At 42.3% G+C, this 25747-nt stretch overlaps 1 gene segment (V, D, J or C); it reads left to right on the top strand.

Moving 5' to 3' along the window:
* Positions 1–4761: 4761 nt before the first annotated feature.
* LOC101673031 lies at positions 4762–25747 on the top strand. The segment is given in 4 exon segments: positions 4762–4876; positions 5274–5449; positions 24235–24645; positions 25037–25747. Coding segments are annotated over 3 exon segments (288 nt in total).

The following is a 25747-nucleotide window of genomic DNA, read 5'->3' as shown; positions in this document are numbered from 1 at the left end:
CTTTTTAGAATTATGAATATTGTACTTTTTGTCTATCAATAGTATAGAAACATTTCACATCCTTTTACTGACAGAGAATTTTAAAATATTTTACGTTTTCTACATATTTTAGGATTGCAGATTATGACACGAAACAACCCATAAGAATTAGACACCTTTATGCCTGGAAGATTGGACCTCTTCACCACCTCCATCTAATTCCCCTACCCTCTGGCCCCTATCTCCAGTAACCACAAATCTGATTTTTTTGGAGTTAATTTTGTTTTTGTTCTTTCTTTGTTTTATAATCCACTTTTTAGTGAAATCATACACTATTTGTCTTCCTTTCTCTGATTTATTTCTCTTAGCATAATGTCCTGGAGGTCCATTTAAGTTGTCACAAATGGTAGGTGTTCCTTCCTTTTTTATGGCTGAATAATATTCTTTATTTTTTAAAAAGATTTTATTTATTTATTTGACAGACAGATCACAAGTAGGCAGAGAGGCAGGCAGGAAGAGAGAGGAGGAAGCAGGCTCTCCGAGGAGCAGAGACCCCGATGCGGGGACCCTGGGATCATGACCTGAGTCAAAGGCAGAGGCTTTAACCCACTGAGCCACCCAGGCACCCTGAATAATATTCTATTATATATATATCATGTGGGAATGAAAGGCAGAAGGAAATGTACATAACATTAATATAGCCTGCAGCCCATGACCAATACTTGTGGGAGACAGAGCACAATGCTCTTCCAGGAAGTTCCCAACTGTCTTCATGTTAATGCCTTGCTACACACAAAAACGAACTTGGTTTGACAAAGCAAGGCCTCCAGTTTCCTGTAAGTCTTCTTTTAAGCATATAAATACCCTTATGAAACGTCTCTTATCTTTAGGTCCCCCAACCCCAATGTATGTAATCAGTTGCTCCTTACAACCCCAGGGCAGCAGGTCTTTCTCCCCAAAGGTCCTGTCCCCAGGCTTTAATAAAATCACCTTTTTGCACCAAAGATGTCTTAATAATTCTTTCTTGGCCATCGACTGGGGACCTCACCAACTTTCCAAAAGTACAACAATTTCACAATAGCGGTAAGTCAAGTCACTGTGCTGTACACCTTCAACCTATAGAGTGCTGGATATCATTTCTATCTCATTAAAACTGAAAGTAAAAAAAAGAATTTGGAGCACTTGAAAGGTTTTGTGCTAATTTCACCAAAATAAGCAATACTTCCTAACTCATGCATCTTATAGACTTTTGTAAAAAGGAGTTTCTGAAAACTGGGCCTATCATAAAATTCAACCCAACAGGATTCTCACTATTATTCAATTTCCCCTAATCTGCATTTTCATGTTGGATAGGGGGTACATATTTCCTAGGGCTGCCTTAACAAAGTACTGCAAACCTGTTGCCCTCAAACAACAGAAGTGTACTTGCTCACAGGTCTGGAGGCTTGAAGTCTGAAATCAAAGTGTTGGGCAGACCCTGCCCTCTCTGAACCCTGTGGGAGAGGATCCTAACTTGTTTCTTTACAGCCCTAGTGGCCACAGGCATTCCTTGACTTGGGGCAGCATAAGTCTGATGTCTGCCTCTGGCTTCAGGTGGTCTGCTTTCTCTGTAGTTGTGTGCCTCTGTGTTCTTTCTCCTCTTTTGATAAGGCAACCTAGGAGCTATGTGCAAGCTACTGAAAATGTGCCACTTTGGTATATTAGTATTTTAAATAATCATTCATTGAGGGTCACCCTGTGCAAGGAAGACACACTGTGTTTCCCTGAAAGCAGGAGATAAATCTCCCATATGGAAGGATTCTTCCCTGGACCAGGAGCTAAAAAGACATCCTTATTGTCATATATAGGGAATGTAGAATCCAGAGGGCTGTAGAAACAACCCTTGTTACTTTTCACTAAGTCACTACTATAGTCCAAATCTTGCTTAGAATTCCTTACTAACTGAAGTTCTCAAAGTTAACTTTTCTTTGGCCTTTCAATTCCTCATAGATTTCTTTCCTTTATCTGAAAGGTTTGAAAACTGTCTGCCTTGGTCATTTCTTAGGGTGTGAGTTTCATTACTTTGTGCCTGCACACACATGACAAAATATTTTCTCCTGCTTTTTCCTGTTTTTGTTGTTACTTTTTTTTTTCTCCTGTTAATCTATGTCATGCAAATTTCTTTTTAAAAAAATTTTTTATTATGGCATGTTAGTCATCATACAGCAGATCATTAGTTTTTGATGAGTGTTCCAAAGTTTATTGTTTACATATAACATTCAGTGCTCCATGCAATCCACACCTTCCTCATGTAAATTTCTTAGTCCAGCTAGAAAAACCTTGGGCAGAGGAAAATTTCTTCTTCCCTTCTGCTATCAATCATATTCACGGAGGCCCAGCATACTATAGTATGATGCATCGAAATTAATTATACTTGCAAGGACTTTTTTTTTCCAAATTATGCCACATTCTGGAATAATAGGGGTAACCCTTCAACATGGTTTTTGAGGGGACACAGTTCAACCAATAACAGTGTATAAATATAATTTTTAATTTAATACATTTTAAAGGAGTCCTATAAAACCTCCTTTAACATTTTTGATAGAAACTGCTTTTTGTTTGTTACTTTATTTTCTTCTTCAGATGCTTATCTTTCTGAATTCTTTCATGGCACAATTAATTAAGAGATCTGGAATTTTTAGGACAGCAACATGTTACTGATAATTGTAATAGAGAGATTTATTAATATCGGTACCTTCCCAAGGCAGGAGTATGTCCCAGAATTGCCTTGTTGAACATCATAAGAAATGACTAGGACAAAGAAACCAAAAATGTTTATAATGGAAATTAAAAAAAAAAAAAACCTATAATAATCTTTTGAACTGGCAGAATATGGGACATGTAGAATTTTACATCTAACTCTTCAACCAGGATTTATTTCAGCAAATGTGATTGGTACCACAGAGTTCACGGTTTAAAAGTCAACATAATTGTTGCTTCATTGTCTTTTTCAGCATGTGTTTAATACCTATTTTGTGGATTTCCCAGAAGACAGTGTCAACTTAAACAATGAGGGAAGCTGAGGAAAGCTTAAAGGACCAGACACTGAGTAGAAGTGCATGCTGTAGCAAGCCACAGGTGCGTCCGTTGAGGGTTTGGAGCAAGCTGTACTTATGGGCAAGGAATGCAAGGAAGGGAAAATCCAGCCACATTCCAAGCAGTGAATTCACTGGCTTAAGGATGGGAAGTGATTCGTGGAAGATATTCATTGGTCAGGACAGAAATCTCCATCTTCCATAAATCAGTCATTTAATGGAAATTAGTCTCCAGTTCTCAATTTCCATTCTTGCAAGGGTCCACATGTGAGATTTTCCATTTCGTATTTACTGGTTCCATTTTAAAGGGAAATCCTTTCACAATATTCTGACCACATATTCTTGTGGAATCTTACCTGGACTTGTATTTGTTAATTTGTTTCCTTGGTCCTTCAGCCTGACTCTGAATTTAAATGACCTCAAATATAATAAGAAGGCCAAATATGCTTTCTCAATGGCTCCAGAATTTTGTTTGTTTGACAGAAGCAATTTGACACAGGCAGTGTTTGTCAGGAGGTGTTCCATTCAACATGACCTGCATCAGGCTGGCACATGAGGAAAAATTAGGTGAGTTCCCTCTTTAGTGAAGGCTGGTGAGATAGTTGGTCACCCCAGGGCAGCTCTGACTCAGGGCCTTATCCCACAGTGTCCATATTTAGTGAAAACCCAGGACTATATCAGTGATGAGCCCAGGATGCCTTGAGTATTAAAATAATGGATACAGTCATTGTTCTTCTCACACATGGACTCTGCTCATGGATTATAGGATCATAGCTATGGCTTCCCCACAGACAGGCCAGGCAGGAGCTTCAGGTTCTCACACAGTGCTAATAAGAACCCAGAATATCCTGATAGAACTTAGCTCTATTTGATGTAAAAGAGGCAGTATGGAGTTTTTCAAACACACTTAGAAAAAAATTATACATAAAATCATTCCTTTCTTAAATAGTCCAATCATCCCAAGGGAATTATTCCCTTCAAAACCCTTTGACTGACTTGTTGTGTACCTATATATGTGTGTGTGTACCCTGGAGTATAACGACTATAGTCGTCTCTTGGACTTTCATATTCGCAGCCAGAAGCATGGAATTGTTCACCCTTACTATGGTCTATGCTTGTCTCTAGGCTCTTTCTAGAGACACATTATTTTTTCCGTGTCAGCTTCTTTTGGCTTGGTTGCTCTATAAAATTTAATTCCATGACCTGAGGAAAAGACTGTTTACACCTCATGATTCTAACATTCTTAAACAATTAACCCATATAACAGTGGATACCAGAAAAATTCTTGAAATAGCTCAACTCTATGCTGTTACTAGGAGAAAATTCTGATGACCAGAACTTGTGGAGTGGGAGCCGTTTCCTTGTGTAGATGAGGTGGAAGAATGTGAGCAAGCTGGCCATTTGTCTGAGGAAGACTGACCCTGGCCACAGAAGTCTACATGTCAGGGTGTCAGATTCCTTCAGAGAGGGGCAGAAGCACATGCGCTCTGTCCTCAGAGCAGATCCACGCTTTCACAGTGGGGTTCCTCTTCCCACTGCTGCACTAATCAGGGACATGAGTTTTGTGATTTTCTTCCTAACACAGAAGACCTTTTATGTCACTTTGCTGAAAGCTAAGCCCCTCCCACCTCCTTCCTGCCCCTTCCCCAGGGTTGCACTCAGCAGGGGATTTGCATAGTGTCCCCTAGGGAGGACCTTCCCTTGCAAGAGTGACACAAAAGCCCAACTTGAATCTTGCTTGGACTTACCAAGACTCCTCAGTTCACTTCTCAAAATGAGGTTCCCTGCTCAGCTCTTTGTACTGCTAATGCTTTGGTTTCCTGGTAAGGACAGAGGGGGGTGAGGAAGAGAATTAGTGGGGGTGGAGGGTGAGCTGTGAGGGCACACTTCTCTCCAAGTATATTCTGTGTGCCTTGTTCTCCAGGGTGGGAAAGGTGAAATTTAGATCTGGGAGAGTAAGAAAGATTCCAGAAGGAACCAGCACCTGTGCTCTGGTTGGGACTGTGACAGAGGAGGGGGAGATGGTTTTAGCAATGATGAGAGGCCTTTCTCCACTTGACAAATCTCAGATTGATTATTGTGATTGTGTGTTTTTGGTACATTCTCAAAATCTCTTAATGGGAATAAAACAAAATTTTAGCTAAAATAAAGGAGACAGAGACAATGGAAATCACTAACAATATTTTATGTAACTTGACACTTTGTGTCTCTTCACTTTAGGATCCAGCGGGGAAATTGTGATGACACAGACCCCACTGTCCCTGCCCATCAGCCCTGGAGAGCCGGCCTCCATCTCCTGCAAGGCCAGTCAGAGCCTCCTGTACAGTAATGGAAAAACCTATTTGCATTGGTACCTGCAGAAGCCAGGCCAGTCCCCACAGCTCCTGATCTATGAGGTTTCCAACCATTTCTCTGGGGTCTCAGACAGGTTCAGTGGCAGCGGGTCAGGGACAGATTTCAACCTGAGAATCAGCAGGGTGGAGGCTGACGATATGGGAGTTTATTACTGTGGGCAAAGTACAGAGTATCCTCCCACAGAGGTTCAGTCCTGAACACAAACCTCCTGCCTGGGGTCCTGGCTGCCCCAGTGAGCAGCTTCTCTGGGGAGCTCACAGGGTGTTCTCTGAGTTTGTGTGAGAGGAAGGAGTTGGAGGCCCCGGGGGAGCTGCTCACAGCTGGGCGTCAGGCTCCTCATGTTGAGGTCCCGACAGTCGCTCAGCCTGACATGGTAGAAGCCGCAGGGAATTTAGGGGGTCCTGTCCCATGAGGAGCCGGTTATGGTGAAGGGAGGAGCTCCTGAGGGTTCCCCTAATCCTCTCTGCTTTGCCTGAGTGTCTCAAGTTAATGTAGCCTCTCTAGTAACCAGACAGGTGACATAGATCTGTGGCAGAAAATGAATACCTGTTGGAACAAACAGCGTGGGCTTTATTTACCACAGGATCATTTGCTAACATTGGTATTTTCTCACCATCTCCTTTCCTACTTCTCTACTACTTGCACTATCTGTCTTTTAACATGTCCAGAAATATTTGGGCACTTGCAGGCTCGGTCAGGAGAGCATGTAAAATATTTGATTTTGATAAAATCAAAATAAGCATTTCAAATCATTGGTTATTATAAGATTTCAATGCCAATTGTGTTTGATTTCCTTCAATTACATTTGTCCAAGTGAAAAGAGGGTTCTTGCAATTTCAAAATTGGGCTTTGAAAATAAACAGCAAACAGTTATAATAGAGACAATAGTTACCTTTCTACATCACAAGAAAAGCCAGAGTATATGGATTGTTCCTTCTCTCCTAAATGGTAAGGGTGTTTACTATATTGAAGTTAAACACTGCTATAGAGACAATGAATCTGATTCTCTAGTGCAGAAAGAGAAGGTTTTGAACAAAAAATAAATGAATTATTTTCGTGTGATGTGGTCACTAACCAAAAATTACCCCAAATGATATATGTTTTAGAAATCTATAGAATTTATGCATGGAATAGATTCCATTCAAGAGTGCAGCAACATGACCCCTGACCTCACAATTGGTCATGTCGTTATCTCATCACACATATGATGGAAGTAAAGTCATGAAATTGAGAGAACAATGCATCCTAGTGTTTAGAAAATAAAGTGTATTAGAGATGATCATCTTTTCCAAGATAATGAATATCATGTCAAGGACAACTGAATGCAATGGGTGAATTCTGGAAGCTTTGATGGTGTGTGGAAAAATGCATCTACAAATTCAGCTGCCTGGAGCCCACAGATCTTGGAGTTTATGACACTTAATAAAGTAGAGAAAGAATTTTGGATTACTGAAAAAAAATTAAATAAAATTAAGTTAGAAAACACAAGTTATTTAGAATATTGATAAATACATGATGAGATGGAGAGAGATTATGGAAACACTGGGAGCAAAGACAGTGAGAGCAGGGCCATAGTTATCTTGCTCCCACATGATTGATGGAATCTTGTGATCTGGAATTTCTGCTTCGATGTCAGACAGGAGAGGAAGTCCAGCTCCCTCAGCGTGCTGAGGTAGATAAAGGAATCCTACATGATGCTCATATCTCAAAAGTGCTGCACTCAAACAAAATACTAAAAAATAAATGATGAGAGAGGACACCAAGGAGAATGAGAAGACAATCAAATTGGCTGTGACACGGAAATCTCAAAATCTTAAAATAGAGTTGTCTGAATAGGACAAGATTTCTCTGTCTCTAAGGTAACAGTTCTGAGGTGGGCAGTCTTCCTTGGAAGGGAAGTGGTTCTGTTGTATCAGGTCCCTTGGGTTTTCCCCAGCTGTGTGTAGGAATAGGGACCATGCCCTTAATTTCTGCCCTTGGTTAAAAAACCCATTCCTTCTTTTATTTTGACAGATATTTAAAAATATTCTCCACACCCATTGAATATATAACCCTAAGATCAAGAGTCACATGCTCTCCTGACCGAGCCTGCAAGTACCCCTAAATCCAATTATTCTTGTGCTCATGATCACTATAACAAAATGCATAGCACGTTTGCAGGAGAGTCTCCAGAAGCTACAGCATTTGATACCCCAGCAGATTCCCTTGAGTGATGTCATATATGGTAGGATTAATGGTTGCCATAGTCATAAGTCTATTGTTGTTACATGATCTTCTTCACAAAGTGGTCTCCTTGTCCCAGCCAGTACTCCTATCGGTAAACCAAAACTCTGTGAACTCTTGGATGGTGATGGCAGCTGAGCCTCACTGGTGAGGGAGGCTTAACTATATCCGGAACACAAAGTATCTCTGTCCTTCTGAGTATGACGTGAGCTGTCCTCAGTGGAATCCTCCAGGATACCTTTCATTTTCTCCTTGTTTGCATAGTTGACATACAATGTGTCACATGTTTCAGGAGTACAACATAGTCACTCAACAATTCTACATACTATTCAATGCTGACCACATAAGTGTAGTCCCTGGGGGCCAACGTTATTCCATCATTACTGATTATATTCCCTGTGCCGTACTTTTTGTATCTCTGACTTTTCATTTTATAAGTGAAACCTTGTACCTCGTGACCCCCTTCACCTCTTTCACCCATCTCCTGACCCTTCCCCCTTGACAGCCATCAATGGGTTCTCCGGAGTCATGAGTGTGTTTCTGCTTTTTGCTTATTGATTTGCTTTGCTTCTAGATTCCACAAGAAGTGAAATCCTGTAGTATTTGGTTATGTCTTATTTCACTTAGCGTAACACTCTCTAGCTCCATCCCTGTCGCTACAGATGGCAAGAACTCATTCTCTCTTATGACCAAGGATGATTCCATGGTGTACATATAGCACATTTCATCCATTCCTGCATGGATGAACACATGGGTGGCTTGCACATCTTGGCTATTGTCAATAATGCAGAAATACCCACAGGGCCACATGTATCTTTTGAAGTAGTGTTTTTGTGTTCTTCATGTAAATACCCAGCAGTGGAATTACTGGATCCTATGGTCCTTCTATGTTTAGGTTGTTGAAGAACCTCCACAACTTTTCCACAGTGGCTGCACCAATTTTCACTCCTACCAACAGGGTACAGGATCACTTTTCTCCACATCCGCACCAACATATATGGGATTCCTTGTTGTTCTGATACTAGCCATCCTGCCAGGTGTGAGATGTTATCTCATCATCGGCTTGATTTGTATTTCCCTGATGGTGAATGATGTGGAGCATCATTCCTGTGTTTCTGGGGATCTGTATGGAGTAATATCTGTTCATGTCTTCTGGAATATGGTATATAATTTTAGGTGCTCTCATTCTTCTGGACTCGCTTCTTTATTTTATTTTTTTTTAATCTTTTTTTTGGATTTGAGATTTTTTTTTTCAGCATAGCAGTATTCATTATTTTTGCACCACACCCAGTGCTCTATGCAATCCGTGCCCTCTATAATACCCACCACCTGGTACCCTGACCTCTCACCCCCCCACCACTTCAAAACCCTCAGATTGTTTTTCAGAGTCCATGGTCTCTCATGGTTCACCTCCCCTTCCAATTTCCCACAACTCCCTTCTCCTCTCTAACTCCCCATGCCCTCCATGCTATTTGTTATGCTCCACAAATATTTTTAAAATCAAGGTTTGGAACTCAGAAAACTCTCCTTTGGTTTTAACGTGCAGTGACAGAGACTGCTAGAAGATTTGGACTCTAGGCAAAGCTCTGCACTCAAACCAGTTCATCACATGACTCCTCTGTAACAGCAGCCACAATGTGCACAATTGAAACACTCAAGTTGTGCCCAGGGTACAAGGGACAACAAGTCCCTTGGTGCCACAAGGAGCTGTATCTTCTCTAGCATCCTATCTGTGAACCTGGAAATGGGCCCTACGAGCAGGTTACATTTTTTCGACTTTCAGATGGCACTCTAACGATAAATGAGTGCAGCATCCAGGAGATAACCGTATGAGCTCTGGAGCTGGAATGCCCAAGTATAAACTCTGACTCTGAATGCTCCTGGGAGCTAGCAGTATGATCTCAGACAAGTGAGTCCATTTTCTCATCCATACAGGAGGACATTAATCATCCTAATCACAGGATTGCCTAAAGAGTAAATTAATTATTACAATACTTACATGTGGATTTGTCACATAATGCATCTATGACAAATGTTCAAAAATGAAAAACTGTTCTCTCCTTCAGAGAGAAACTCAAGGAACAGAGAGACCCGAGACAGGAAGTTATCCAGTTTCCCAAAGGCCTTTGGTTAGGTGTTTGGTAATCTCCTATAAACAATCAAATGGAAAATCTTCCTGCAAAGAAGGGGAACATAGTTTCTTTTAGCAAAGGAAACAGTACACAAAAGAAAGAAGCAGCCCATGGAATGGGAGATGATATTTGCAAATGACACTACAGATAAAGGGCTGCTATCCCCGATCTATGAAGAATTTCTCAAACTCAACACCCCAAGAATACAAGTAATCAAGTCAAAAATGGACAGAAGACATGAACAGACAATTCTCCAAAAGAATATAAACTAATGGCTAACGGACACATGAAAAAATGTTCAGCATCACTAGCCATCAGGGAAATTCAAATCAAAACCACATTGAATACCACTTTACACCAGTTAGAATGGAAAAAATCCTCAAGGCAAGAAAGAGCAAATGTTGGAGAAGTTGTGGAGAAAGGGAAACCGTTTTACACTGTTGGTGGGATTGCAATTTGGTACAGCCACTTTGGAAAACATAATAGAACTTCCTCAAAAAGTGAAAAATAGAGCTACCCTATGGCCCAGCAATTATACTACTGCTAAGATATAGATGTAGTGAAAAGAAGGGGCACATATACCCCAGTGTTCATGGCAGCAATACCCATGATAGCCCAACTGTGGAAGGAACTGAGATGCCCTTCAATGGACAAATGGATATAGAAGATGCAGTTCATAATTTAGAGTGGAATATTATTCAGCCATCAGAAAGGATGAATACCCATCATTTACATTGACTTGGTTGGAACTGGAGGGGATTATGTTAAGTGAAATAAGCCAAGCAGAGAAAGATAATTATCATATGGTTTCAGTCATATGTAGTTCCTAAGGAATACCATGGTAGACATTAAGAGAGGGAAGGGAGAATGAAGGGGGGAAATTGGAGGAGGAGATGAAGTAAGAGAGACTATGGACTCTGGGAAACCATCTGAGGTTTTGAAGGGGAAGGGAGTGGGGGAATGGGTTAGCCGGTGATGGGAATTATGTAGGGCACATATTGCAATGAGCACTTGCAATGAGCACTTGGGTTATACACAATGAATCATGGAACACTACGTCGAAAACTGATGAAGTACTATATGGGGATTAACATATCATAACAAAGAAAGAAAAAAATTTTAAAAAGTGGTTTCATTGAAAGTTCTAAAATGACATATTTGATTCATATTTGTCTGAATTATAGTTTCATAAACTGTAAGGTCCTCCATTACAGGTTGAGCAGAGCACTCATTCAATTTCAGACCAAACACTGGGAGACCTGCTGGACTAGCTGGAGTACTGGGACAACACTGGGGATGAGCAGAGAGGTGAAGGGACACATGCAGAGGACACCCACAAAGCCCTAAACATGGCAGGCTCATCACCTTTGTGGAACTGGGGAGAAAAGAAGCTAAGAAACAGGCTACTCTTGGCCTCAGACTCTATTCAATACAGATCTGGGAAAACAGGTTGTGATTTCAGCATATATTGGTTTAAACCTCCTTGAAATTGGCAGTTATGATCAGTGTAAGACAAAAAAGAGAGTGTCCCCTCCCTCCACAATCATTGGGCGGTCAGCACCCTGCCCCACTAAGACCACTGAAAGGAGTGAGGCGAGATTCATTCAGACTGAGAACTTGAAGACTAATTTTCCTGTGCAGCCATCACTCTGAGCTCGCAGTCCTTCCCAGGGGAGTGGGACAGCTGGCGGGAGAGTCTGGAGTCAGCCCCAGACAGCACACTGAGAGATCAAAATGAAATGCAATATATGCACAGAGGTACTGAATCGCTCTGGCACCCAATTCTCCTGATTCTGCAGTCACTCCTTTCCTAAGCTGTGGAGCAGCCAAATCTGGGGTGGCCTCAGAGGTCTTTGGATCCCAGATATGATGGAGAAATCACAATTCAGAACTTATAACTATGCATCACTATATCATGTTGCCACACTCTGCTACAGAACCTGGAAAGCCATTATCATTTGTTACAGGCCTCAGAAATAAGACATGTTTGAAAATGTACAAGAAAGAAGTTCACTTTATCCTACAAATGGTATTGTCCAAGGACAAGGAAAAAACCCTTGGGATGACTCCCTCCACATGGCCACAAGAGGGCGCACAGGTACCACAGGGATCCCTGAAAGACTCTGGCTGTGTCTGGCATTAATGGCCAAGGGCCCAGACCCATCTTAGAAGTTAGATTTCCTGTTGGCACTTATGATTACATCTCAGAGATTCCCCTTTTCACCCAGGGGTAATGTCACATCTCCTCCTGCCACCCATGTTTCCGTCAGGTTCCATAGAGACAGGGAAAATAGCACTTAGTGAAGGTTCTAAAGTGACATATTTGATTCAGCAGAAAACAAGTTCCTTCCATCAAACACTGTCCTGAACAGAGTGTAACTCTGGGGAAATGGCCCACCCAGAGAGCACACGTGAGAAAGACTTGTGGTGAGAGGTCCCTCTGGCAAAGGAAAGGAGCATGGAGTAGTCCCTGACGGGCCATCAGGACACCATGCAAGGTGCTCCTCATCCAGGTCTCAGAAAGTGGGAAAGCTATAGGCTCTCACGGGCCCATGGCCATGGCTTTGGGGACCTTTCGACCAAACCAGACTCAAGTTGCCCACATCCGCAGTCACTATTGGTGTCAGAGAGAGAACCAGTGTAGATTGTTTTCTCCACACTTCAGAACTATGCACACAGCCTCTCATTGACCAACAGGGTGACAGATGAAACAGGGACTTTTGTTAGGTTGATACCAGTAGCTGCAGCCAGCATGGAAAGCTGGGCAGAAGGGACATTTCTCAAGATCAAATAAAAAATCACCTTGTGACTTTTTTCTCTTCTAATACTGATCCTCCATGACATGTGGGAAACCTCATTATTCATCCCAAAAGTTGGCCTGCCCAGCTGATCTCCCAGTTGGACCATCCTGCCATGTGTATATCCTCCTTAGATAAAACGTGTCTTGGCCAGCATGGCTGAGGCTGCTCGTAGATGGTTCCATGCTGACGCTCTTCCCCTCAGCTCTGGGTAATGCTGATCTCTGAAGGAATGACCCCTGCTCTCCTCAGCACCAAGAGCACAGTTCTGCTCTGCCCTGATCTCACTGCCACACTCCCAGCCTCAGTGCATGTTCAGTGCATTATAGGCAGTTCTGGGGCCCCAGGAGGAGTATTTTTTTCCTAAAGCCCAAGTCAGACTCACTATATCCAGTAAGTCTGATCGGCCCTGCTCTGCCATCCTCTCTGCTGTACACAACGTCTGCTCCCTCCCCTCATTTTTACCTTGCACAATCATCAAAAGACACAATCTCATTGCTTGGATCAGAAATAAAAGGTTGGAAAATCATCCCTTTATTGAAAAAAGTGTAGAAGAGGTGTGATTACATAGTCTCCAGGGGAGGTTGTCAGAACAGTGTCCTAACTCTGTGAATCCTCATAGTGCATCAATCCTAATAACGATTGGTGTCTCAGTCTCCCTAGTACGGAGTAGCTCCCTGCATTATGTAACTGAATTTATTATGTTTTATTTCTCCAGCATGTTACATGGTACCAAATTCTATTCATTTATCCAAATAATAGACACAGTAACAGTCATGCATTTGTGAGTGTTTTATTAAATCACAGTTTCTATCAGTCCCATGTTTTCACCAATCTTATTCCTCTTTTCCTGCCTCCAGACTCAGAGAAACATTTGTCATCTAAGAGTGAAAGTAATTCATTTTTTTCAATATTCTCTATTGGGTTGCAAGCTATAAAAATCACTAAAACATGAAAATCAACCACAAACACAGGTAGTCTCAGAGAGAAGTAGACTGACAATTCCCAATAAAGGCAGCATATGTCCAAATAAGGAGAGTGTTTGAAGTAGCTCCTTTGATTATATATGTTCAGTACATCTGTGCAACAGGGTTTCAACAGTCATAGTCATTTATTGATCCTTGTAATCCGAAATGTTGGCATAGATAACCCCTGGTATCATGCACTGAGGATATATTCCTTCTGCCATTTCTTGCCAATACTGAAAATCTTCTTCCAATCAATAGAAACATCAAACAAATCTGTTTAAAGGGACATTCTTCCAAACAACTGTGCATTACACTGCAAACGTTTCAAGGCCATGAAAGAGACAAAAAGGGGTAATCATCACAGATTAGAGAACTAACGAGATATGCCAATGAAATGCAGTATAGTTTCTTGGATTTTATCTCCAGACTCCAATCTTTTATCCTAGGACACAGTGCTTTAATGGAAAACTTAGTGAATCTAAATATGGATTATTAATTAATTAATAGCATTGTATCCATGTTAATTTCCTGGCTAAGGCTACTTATAGTAAGGTTATGTGAGCTGTACACAGTAAGGAAAGCTGGAGAGATTGTATGGAAATGATCTTGATGCTTTTGAAATTTCTAGTAAGTCTTCAATGATTTCAAAATACATTGAAATATGTAAAATAAGAAAACAGTGTGAGTTCTTATGGTACTGCTCTATGATGTGAATCTTTCTTCCCACCTTTACCTCTTTGGAATTCCCTTTTCTTTTCTTTTACTTACCCACACCTTGAAGTCTATCTAGTTGACATGCAGTGTTCCATCAGCTTTACGTACACAACAGAGTGACTCAGGAACTTGTCTGTTACGCTCTGCGATGTTTCTCCCATCAGTCACCATAGGACACTGTTCTGATACCATTGACTCTGTTGCCTGGGCTGTACTTTCATCCCTGTGACTTACTCATTCCACAACTGGAAGCCTCTATTTCCCAGTCCCCTCACCCATATTTTCTGTCTCCCCACCTCCTTCTTATCTGGCAGACACTTATTTGTTCTCTGGATTTATAGTCTGAGTTCTACATTTTGTTGTTTGTCTGTTTGTTTTCCTTTCTAGATTCGAATTACAAATAAAACCATATGGCTTTGGCTTTCTCTGTCTGACTTATTTCACTTGGCAGAGTGTTCTCTAGGGGTACCTGGGTGGCTCAATGGGTTAAAGCCTCTGCCTTCAGCTCAGATCCTGATCTCAGGGTCCTGGGATAGAGTCCCTCTTCAGGATCTCTGCTCCTCCGGGAGCCTGCTTCCTCCACTCTCTCTGCCTGCCTCTCTGCCTACTTGTGATTTCTGTCTGACAAATAAATAAATTAATAAAAATCTTTTAAAAAAAAAAGAATGTCATCTAGGTCCATTCATGAGGTCACAAAGGGCAAAATTTCACTGTTTGTTACGGTTGAGTAATACTCCATTGTACATATATAGGACCTCTCCTTTATCCATTCATTTATTGATGGACACTTGGGTTGCTCCCATATTTGACTATACAGCTACAGCAAACTTAGGGTTGCATATTATCTTTTGAAACTGGTGTTTTCGTTTTCTTTTGGATAGATGCCCAGCAGTGGAATTACTGAATTGTGTGGCATTCTTATTTTTAATTTTTTGAGAAAACTCCATGCTGTTTAAACACCATACTGTTTTCCAAAGTGGTTGCACCAATGTACATTCCCACCAACAGTGCACGGCCTCCTTTTTCTCCACATCCTCACCACCCTCTTCTTTCTCTTCCTGTCAGGTGTAAGGGTTATCTCATTGTGGTTTTGAATTGCATCTCCTTGATGGTTTATGATGTTGAGCATCTTTTAATGTGTCTGTTGGCCATCCCTGATCTTCTTTGGAAAAATGTCTATTCAGATTTTCTGTCCATTTTTAATCAGATTATTTGTTTTTCGGTGATTAGTTTTAAACGTATTTTATGTATTTGGGATTTTAGCCCCTTATTGGATGAATCATTAGCAAATATCTTCTCCTGCTTACTAGGTTACCTTTTCATTTTGTTGATGGTTCCCTCTGTTGTGCAAAAGTTTTTCAGTTGGTATAGTCCCAAGAGTTCATTTTTGCTTTTTCCTCACTTGCCTAAGAAGACATACCTAGAAAAATGTTTCTAAGGCTAATGTCAATGAGATTACTGCCTGTTTTCTGCAAGGAATTTTGGAACTTCTGGTCTTCAGCTTAGGTCTTTAATCCATTTTGAGTTTATTTTTGTCTGTGATGTAATTTCATTCTTTCTCATGTACCTATCCAGTTTTCCGAACAGTGTTTATTGAAGAGAGACCCCCATTGTGTACTCTTGTGTCCTTTGTCATAGATTAATTGATTATATAAACATAGGTTTATTTCTGGACTCTCTGTTCTGTTCTATTGACCTTTATGTCTATTTCAATGCCAATACCATACTGTTTGGGTTACTCTAGCTTCATAGCACAGTTTGCAGTCTAAGATTGTGACACCTTCAGCTTTGTTCTTCTTTCTCAAGACTTCTGTGGTTACTCAGGATCTACCTTTTAAAATACAAGTGTTAAATGTGCCTAGAAATGGCTGAAGATGTAGAAATCTAGCAGGGAAATGGAACATTTAAATATGTCCCTCCTACCTCTCAGGCAGCATAGATTTTATCTCCATTAGTTTTGCTTTAAGCAAAGACAGTCTGTAATATCACTCTGCTCACATGAGAGGTCATATGCCTATCTGGCTGGCTCTTTCCATTTGGCTGCACCCACAGGGGATTTGCATGTTTTCCCTTAGGGAGGACCCTCCCTTGCCAGCCTGAGATAAAAGATCAACTCTCAACTTGTCTTGACCTACCAGGACTCATCCCTTCAACTTGTCAAAATGAGGTTCCCTGCTCAGCTCCTGGGGCTCTTCATGCTCTGGTTTCCAGGTATACAGTGTGCCCAAAGGGCAAGGGAAATGGAAGGGCAGGATGAACCCTGAGGGCACCAGTTTCTCACATAAATTTTGTTTCCATGTGAGATGGATGTCTTCCCACTGGGATGGGGTGTATGACTTTTATCTGTGAGAGAGGAAGAGTCCTGAGGGAAAAGGACCTGTATGGACTCTGGTGACTTCATGGCACTGAAGACTGGGAGGGCTTAGGTGATTTCTAGAGACTTCTGTTATGTCTTGCCAATCTCTGGTTCTTTTTTGAAATGGGAAAGGTTTGAGTTCTGAATCAAGGTCTCTTAAAAGGCCTTTTAGTTTGAAATAAAGAGCAAAGGAAAATTATGGGAATTACCATAATGTTTGCACTTAACCTTGCAATTTCTCTTCTTCCTTTAGGATCCAGTGGGGAAGTTGTATTGACACAGACCCCACTGTCCCTGTCCGTCACTCTGGGAGAGCCGGCTTCCATCTCTTGCCGGGCCAGTCAGAGCCTCCTGCACAGTACTAGATACAATTTTTTGCATTGGTACCTGCAGAAGCCAGGCCAGTCTCCACAGCTTCTGATCTACTTGGCCACTAACCGTTTCACTGGGGTCCCAGACAGGTTCAGTGGCAGCGGGTCAGGGACAGATTTCACCCTGAGGATCAGCAGGGTGGAGGCTGACGATGTGGGGGTCTATTACTGTGGGCAAAATTTACATGCTCCTCACACAGTGGTTCAGCCTAGAACAGAAACCTCCTGCTGGGGTAGCCCAGCTGCCCCACACATGTTGTTTATCTGGGGAGCAGGCACAGGACTCCCTGTCATTGTAAGAGGAAGATGATAGGAGACTCAAGGAGTAGTTGGTGCTGTGAGGTCTACACCCCAAGGACCTCAACTGCACCCCGGCACCATCCTTTATGGACTTGTCAGTTGAAAAATGCTGGGCATGACATGCCTGTCAGGGAGAATGGGTGAGCTCTGAGCCACCAGTGAGGACAGAGGGAAGAGCTGAATGAAAGTTCATCTGAACCGCCCCACCTTGTGTACAGTTAGAAATTAAATATAACAGGAAATCCAGACAACTGAAGCCATTCTTGGAAAAACAAATGGAATCCATGTTGGTGTTTGACAGTGTTGAGCACCTGGTATTGTATGGAAGTGTGGAGTTGTCATTTTGTACATGTGAAACCAATACCACACAGAATGGTGACTGCAATTTCAATAAAAACCTTAAGAATAGAATAAAACTTAATATTGCTAAAAGGAATAAAAAGAATTATTTTGACAAGAGAGAACATTTTCAAATAAGGACTTTATTCCCTGATTTTTAAAAAAATGAAAAAAAAATCCCTCCTCTCCCCAAGGTGGGCAATTTTACACAAACTACTGCTTGTTGCCAATGGGACTCTTGTTATTCCCCAGTGACATCTGGTCCAAATAGCCCTCCCCAGTTTCCTCCTATACCCCAATTAAAAATACCTTCTCTTGGTCTCTTCAGACTTGCCTAGGATTTGTCATAGGTTTCTTGTCCTCTGCTATTCCTAATAAACTCATTTTATTGATCAAATACTGGCCGTTTTACTTTTAAGTTCATCATATGCCTAAACAACATCTCCCCAGGTTTCCCACCCTACATCTCCAGTGCCTGGACACACAATTCTACTCTGTTTTCTGAATTTAGTTCTTTTAGATTCTACATATAAGTGATGCCATAGAATATTTGTCTTTCTCTGACTTCTCTCACTTAATGTAATGACTTCAAGGTCCATCCAATTGGTTGCAAATGGCAGAATGTTATTTTATTTATGCCTGAATAGTATTCCATTGTGTGCCTATACCACAACTTCCTCATCCATTCATTCACAGAGGGATACTTAGGTTGTCTGTATATCTTTGCTATTGTGAATAATGTTGCAACAAAGATGGGAGTGTAGCTATCTCTGGTAATCTGATTTCCTTCAGGGAGTTTGGAATGATAAGGTTTATTACTCAAAGTTCCTTGAGGAGATGGTTGTACCTTGGGCCACAGAGCAAGCTCATTGGTAGACAGAGAAAGAAACACTGTTAGACTGATGGAAAGTCAGACAGTAGCATTATAGTAATGGGAAAGCCACTGTCAGTTCTTTACAGTGGACGTGGGAGCTGCTTTCTTCTTATGATTAGTTTGGAAGAAGCCAAGAAGCTGTGCCCAAATTCCCAGACCCCAAAGCTGTGCCCAAAGACGACCACCAGAGTCCAGAGTCAAAGCCAAACAGCAAGGGTCGTTTATTACGAGTTCAAACCCGGACCTCTGTGCACTCATTGCCGGTTACACTAAGAGGTCCTGAGCTCAGGATCACAGCACTTTTTATACACTATTTGGGGAGGCAGGGACTTAGCATACATCATAGTATCTCGTAACAAATCACTACATACTGCGGGAAAATTGAACAGCAACTCCATAATATGACTGGTGTGCTACAGAGCTGGAAAAGGCTAGGAACAGATTATTGGTTAGCTCAAAGGGCTGTCATTCTTCAAACTGCTTGGTTGGCACCGCTGGGTATGTGTCACCTCAGGATTGGCCAGGGTCTCCCTGTCAAGCCGTGGGGTGCCAGGTGGTTATTATCTCCCGTACTCAAAGCTGAATTGGGGGTCTGGGAGCAGTCACTTTGTTATGTCCAATTCTGGGTGGGGGTTTCTCTGGCGCCAGATGGCTGTTATCTCTCGGCCCAGAGCCAGGTGGGTGTCTGGGAGCGGCCACTCTGCTAGGTTCGATTCTGGGCGGGGGTTGTGTGGTTACAGAGTGCCTATAGAAAGTTTGCTGGTAATTTTCCATCTCCTCATGGATTAGCAAGCAAAGGTACAGAAGCAGAAATAGCGGTTATGATTATAATTTAGGCATCTCAGTATCCAAAGACTTCCAGGAGACCGACAAGCACACACATATGTACATTGTCATTGTTTCTGATGCTTTCTTAGAGGACGGGGAAATATGCACTTTGTCCTTGCTGAGAATTAGACTTTGACAGCAAGATTCTTTCCCCACTACTGCTGGCAGCAAAGACTGTATCTCCACTGGATTTCTTCCAAGAGGAAACTATTGTACTTCACTTGGCTTACATCAGTGGTCCTCTGACCTACTGGTGGCTCTCTCCACAAGCACAAGGAAGCAAGCAGAGGAAGGTTTGCATAATTGTTCCCTGGGCAGGAGTCTCTTGCAAGTCTGAGATAAAAGGACAGTTTGAACCTTGCTTTGAATTACCAGAAGTAATCAGTTCAACTTCTCAAAAGGAGGTTCCCTCCTCTTCTCCTTGTGCTACTAATGCCTTGGATCCCAAGTAAGAACAGAGGGGGATCTGTGAAAGCAGAATGGGTGGGGAAGGTGAGCTCGGGGTGCACCATGTTTGAGTGCTTTCTCCATGTTTACTCTGCACACTTTTGAATACATATTTCTTGGTGTCTGGGAAGGGGCATGAGATGTTTGAATGTATGAGAATGAGAAGAACCTAAAAGATGAAGGGCCTGTGCTGTGGTGAAGCCTGTGCCACTGAAAAAGGAGAATTCTAGAGACCCCCTTGTGTCTGAAAAATTTTGTAATTACTTGGAATGGGGTATTTTTAATATAAGTCAAATTCACAAAAAAGTAAATTAGCCTGAAATATTTAGCAAATAAAATGATGAAAGTGGGGGATGCCTGAGTGGCTTAGTCGGTTAATCATCTGTTTTCTGCTTGGGTTATGATTGTATCCCACACTGGGCTCCTTGCGAAGCAGAAAGCTTTCTTTTCCCTCTGTCTGCTCTTCCAGCTACTCCCCTGCTTGTGCTCTCTCTCTCTCTCTGACATATAAGTAAATAAAATCCTTTAAAAAATGATGAAAATGGCTTATAATATTTGTATGTCATCTTGCACATTTCTCATTATTTTAGGACTAAAATGGGGGTATTGTGATGACAGGGACCCTACTCTCCTTGTCAGTCACCCCTGGAGAGCGGCCTCCATCTCCTGCAGAGACAGGCAGAGAGATTCCTGCAGTGAAGGAAATGCACTGGTTCCTGCAGCCTTCAGGCCAGTCTCCACAGGACCTCATTTATTTGGTTTCCTACTCTTATTCCAGGATCCCAGGCAGGTGCAGTGGCAGCGGGCAGGCACAGATTTCACTCAGAGGATCAGCAGTTTTGAGGCTGAGGAAGTGGGGGTTTATCACTTCCAGCAAGGTACACAGTATCCTCCCACCCTGGGTCAGCCTTCCACACACATGTCTCTGCTTGGGGGAGGGACCAGCTGCTCACATGTATTATGTCTCTGGGGACTAAGCAAAACAGACTCTCATAATCTAAGAGGAAGGCTTTGGAGAGCTCTGGGGAGTTGTGTGCAGCTGCAGATTCTGGATCCTCCCTGTGCTGGGTACCCCTTAAGCACCACAGGTTGCTTCTCCTCCATGGCAGCAGCCTTGGCATGGCAGAGTGGAGGGGCCCGATTTCCCTCTGAGCAACTGGAGGCATCAGAAGGGAGAGCTGAGTAAAAGCTCATGCTAGTCCTTGCTGCAAGCATGCACTCATCAATTAATTTCATTCAGCCCCAACATTGTGTCTGATTGGTGGGAGCTACACACAAAAAAATACACATTTTTGGTTTTGTTAGGTTTGATAGTTGCCAGAATCCAGCAGCAGGAGGGTATTTGGAAATAATAAGACACGGTTGTCTTCTCTTCCTTCACCTTCTCACCTATATATACTCTGTCCTAGCACCTATCTCTGTCCTGCTGGGATGGTCAATGATGTGTATTACTGTCCTCATTGGAGGAACTGAGAAAAATTGTTCTGCTCTGTATTTTTGAACTAGATAATCTTAATAAACACTTCATAAACAAAGACCAAACACCAGAGTCATTGAAAAATCTCAGCAAGTTGAAGTCAATTGAGATTTCTGAATTCCAAAGCTGGATTTTATATATAAAGAACAATTTGGAACAACGAATGAGCATAAAATGTATGCCTTAGTCAGCACAATTTGGATGAATACAAGAAAATACAAAAGCTAAGGTTGTGCCTCTTGTAATCAGAATCTTGTGTTTTCACGTAGGGGCATAACACGACTATGAAGACACGTGATGGAGGTCAGCTCTTTCAGCAAGACCCAGCTCCGGGGCTCGTGTGTGTTGGGGAGGGGATGCTGATGGGGTTGAGGTCCAGATTTGAATCCACACGGAAAGTCAGATGTACTTCCTGGGAGATGACAGAGTGAAGGGACCACTGCCTGGGCTCCCAGGCCATGCCCTGCTGATACTGCCAGTGACATGGAAAATGGTGGGTCTTGTAGTGACACTGTCTATCTTTCCTGAATCCAAGTTTAGTGAAGTTCCTACCTCATTCCTAACCTAGATCTATCATACATTCTTATGTAAGCCAGGAGAGCATGGGTCAATGTCCAAAATTGCATTCTACTCCAGGGTATGTCTGAAATAATTTGAGAAAAATGATCATTGAGAAACCATGTAGACAAAGAGGACAGTGACCAGAGGCAGAGCCAGGGCTGGGAAGCTTGGCCAGGGATGCAGTGGTAGGGGCCAAGGCTCATGTCTGAGACATAGGGACAATCAGTGCAGCATTAGATGGGGAAAATGCAGGACAATGTGGGAGGTTTACTCTGTATTTCTGGCCTGGAGGCCCAGCCACATCTCAGACTTCAGCAGATGTTCCCAGGAGAAATCCACCCTGGGGTAAAGTCTCAGGTCCTGGCTTATCTATTAAAGCAGCTTCCTGCAGCTGCCCAAGCTCAGCTGTGTTCTCTTCCCCAGCAGAACCCTCTGTCTGGACCAAGCCAGAGGATATGCCCACATTCAGATTTTGCATTTCCATGAGGATATAAAAAACAGGAGAACATCTCATCACCTACAACATACTTTCTGTCTCTGGAATTGTTGATCTTCTGGTCCTCACTTCTTCCATGGCTCTCTGATTTCATCATAAACATGATTTTTACATTTTTTTTGTTCTCCTCTGTATTTGTTGCAATGTTATGTTGTTCCTGTGAGATCTACTCCATCCTACCTGAACCTGGAAATGCCTTTTATTTCAAATTCAGGTGTAATATGTGGGTAGGACTTAGGTAGTACGTTGTAAAACTGGTGGTCTAGATCAATCCATTTATGCACATGGTATGAGCACACCAATGCCTCAAGGAAAGGAAAAAGAAATCCCTGAAAAGATGTTGGTCCTGCCATCATAAAAATGGCAATTGATTATTAGTGTATTTCCAAATTCCAGGCACATTGCCTAGATATACATGCCTTACAGATGCCCCATTGACAATAGTGCTCTAGTAATATTTTGATTAAATTAAGGGGCATATTACTTATGGAGTTATGGGGTAAGTAAGTGAAGGTTTGGATTCACAAAATAAAACAATGTTATGTCTGCTTAAGGAAGTAAACGACATTGGAGATGGTTGCCTGCTTCCAGATACTAGATCCCATGGAACATGTGTGGTATACTGTGTCTGTCTTCACCACGATAAACATGTGACACCTAACTAAATCTGTGGATCCACCAGTTCCCTGGGCCTCAGTCACTCCCTGAGGACTGAACGCTTCTGCCTGTTGCCCTAGGCCTTCCTCTGCATCCCAGTTCCACCCAGCCTCTGGCTTAAACAGCAGTTCATCATGAAAGACATACTGAGTAGCATGAACACGATTTCCCTGTGGGAGTCAGCAGGGCATGGACCATTATCTGTACATCCCACAAGTGAGCTGTGAGTATGCTGACATGAACTGCAATCCTCCAGCTGCTTTCATGCCTTGTACTTGAACTCCCTCACACTGCCAGTATAGCACAGGCCTGCACTGCTTCCAATACACTTGACTCAGTATTCCTTCTCTTGATGCAAGCAGCTTCATGTTTGCAGAGTCACAGGAGTAATGCAGAAGCATTTTGTTCCTGATAGGATAAGGAGGGTGTCTACAGCATGATTCAGGCTTTCCCTAAACCTGCTCCCCTTCTGGACCTCAGGGTAGGTGTTTCTCCACTCCTGACAAATGCTTCATACTTATTGTGTTGTGTGCGGTGACCAGCTTTGAGGGGGTCAGTTTTGTTGTCCAGGATGCAGTGCGCTTTGGAGACATGAGGGAAACAGGGATTTCAGCAAAGCATTCTTGATCCTTCAGTGTACAGGTGGTATATGAAAATTTCAAAGCCCTTTTCTGAACATAAAATAATTTCTGTGAGACTTTTCATTTCCTGGACATTTCAGGGCAATAGATGGTGAGATACACAACAATTTCTGGAAATTTCTGGAAATTTCTGAAGTTCTTATGTTGTATTTCATAGGAAACAGTAATACAAGACCCCATTATACATGTCCAAAGTGATTCTGTAAAAGAAGAGATATTCTAAACCCCAGACAAAAATACTAAAAAATTATCCCTGTTTATTCTGCTCTGTGCTCCCAAGGAAGTTCTTCCCTTAAAAAATCTTTTGAATTCACCTGGTACATATAGAGTGAGGTAAGTATGATGGGATATTCACCAGATGTTAACAACTGGTTACCAGGAATTTCAGATTCACTGTCTGACACATAAAATTCTGTTTTTCCTCTTGTCTTAAACAGATCCTTTGCTCTCTGTCTCTATTGGAAGATTTTTTTTTTCTCCTTGTCTCAATCTTTTAAGTTGAATGCTTCCACACAGTTTAATTCACTACATCTGAAGGAAAGACTGTGCCTAACCGTTCAACATTCTTTAACTGTTAACCTGGTAAGAAGAGATACCAAACTACTTTGCAACCATTTCATGTCATGTCCTTCTTGTGTTTGCAGACTCTGCCCATCAATACCAACATGGTAGAAGCCATCTACCAATATGAGCCTGGAAGGAGCTAAGCAAGATGGTCATTCATCTCCCACATACTGATCTGGATATTCAGAATCTGATCCTGATGTCATTTGGCAACTTGATGACGGTTTTCTTGGTTTTCTCCCAAACAAAGAAGATACTTTATTTCACTCTGCTCACAGGAGAACCACACCCTTCTCATGGCTCTGTCCATATGGCTTCACCCACCTGGGAATTTGCATATTGTCCCCTAGGGAGGATCCTTTTTAGCAGGTCTGACATAAAAGGTCAGCTCAAACATTGCTTGGACTTACCAAGCTTCATCTGTTCAGCTGCTCTGCTCAGAATGAGGTTTCCTGCTCAGCTCCTGGGACTGCTGATGCTCTGGGTCCCAGGTAAGAGCAGAGGGGACATGAGAAAGGAGAATAGGGTGGGGAAGGTGAGCTCTCCATGTTTAGATGGAAGGTATCTGCTAGTAAGTTGTGTATGTCTTTCCCTCAAGGTGGGGCGTGACATACTGAGATCTGTCAGGGTAAGGAAGATTGGGAAAGGAGAAAAGTCTGTGTTCTGGTGACCCCCGCAGCATAGAAACGGGAGGGTAGTATAGGTGACTACCAGGGACCCTTTGTACCTTAGAAAATCTGTTCCTTCTTAAAATTGAATATGTGGGGAATATGCATCAAAATAACACAGAAAAGAAATAATCTCACATACCATAAATAATGGAAGGGAAACATGAAAATGCTAATAATGTTTGAACTTTGTATTTCACTCTCCTTCCCTTAGGATCCAGCGGGGAGATTGTGCTGACACAGACCCCACTCTCCTGGAGAGCCGGCCTCCATCTCCTACGGGGCCAGTTAAAGCCTCCTGTACAGTAATGGAAAGAACTATTTGTATTGGTACCTGCAGAAGCCAGGCCAGTCTCCACAGATTCTGATCTACTTGGCCTCCAGCCGTTACCCTGGGGTCCCAGACAGGTTCAGTGGCAGCGGGTCAGGGACAGATTTCACCCTGACAATTAGCCGGGTAGAGGCTGAGGATGTGGGAGTTTATTACTGCCTGCAAAGCTTAGAATTTCTTCCCACAGTGGTTCAGGCCCGAACACAAACCTCCTGCCTGGGGTGGCCCAGCTGCCCACATGTGTTGTTGGTCTAAAGAGCAGCCACAGCAGATTCTCTGAGTCTGTGCAAGAGAACCATGTTGGAGACTCAGGAGAGCAGGTGTATGTGTATAGGATGAGCACTTCACCTTCACATCAGGTGTAATGGGTTAAGGCCCCATCCATGGCAATGGTCTGGCTTGGAAGAACCAGTCATGGTGTGGGGGGCCCATCTGCCTCCTGAAAAACCAGTCATGACCCTTGGGAGACCTGAGGGAAAGCTCATGCTATTTCCTCCTGTCTTGCCTACAATTTATATTTAGTCACAAATAAATATAATATATTTATATCTAGTCGCATGAAAATAAAATATCTTAAAAATAAGATGAAATCAG

This window comes from Mustela putorius, unplaced genomic scaffold (genome assembly GCF_011764305.1).
Source record: "Mustela putorius furo isolate JIRA1106 unplaced genomic scaffold, ASM1176430v1.1 tig00000281_pilon_pilon_pilon, whole genome shotgun sequence".
NCBI lineage: Eukaryota > Metazoa > Chordata > Mammalia > Carnivora > Mustelidae > Mustela > Mustela putorius.
This window is presented reverse-complemented; position numbering and strand designations above follow the sequence as displayed.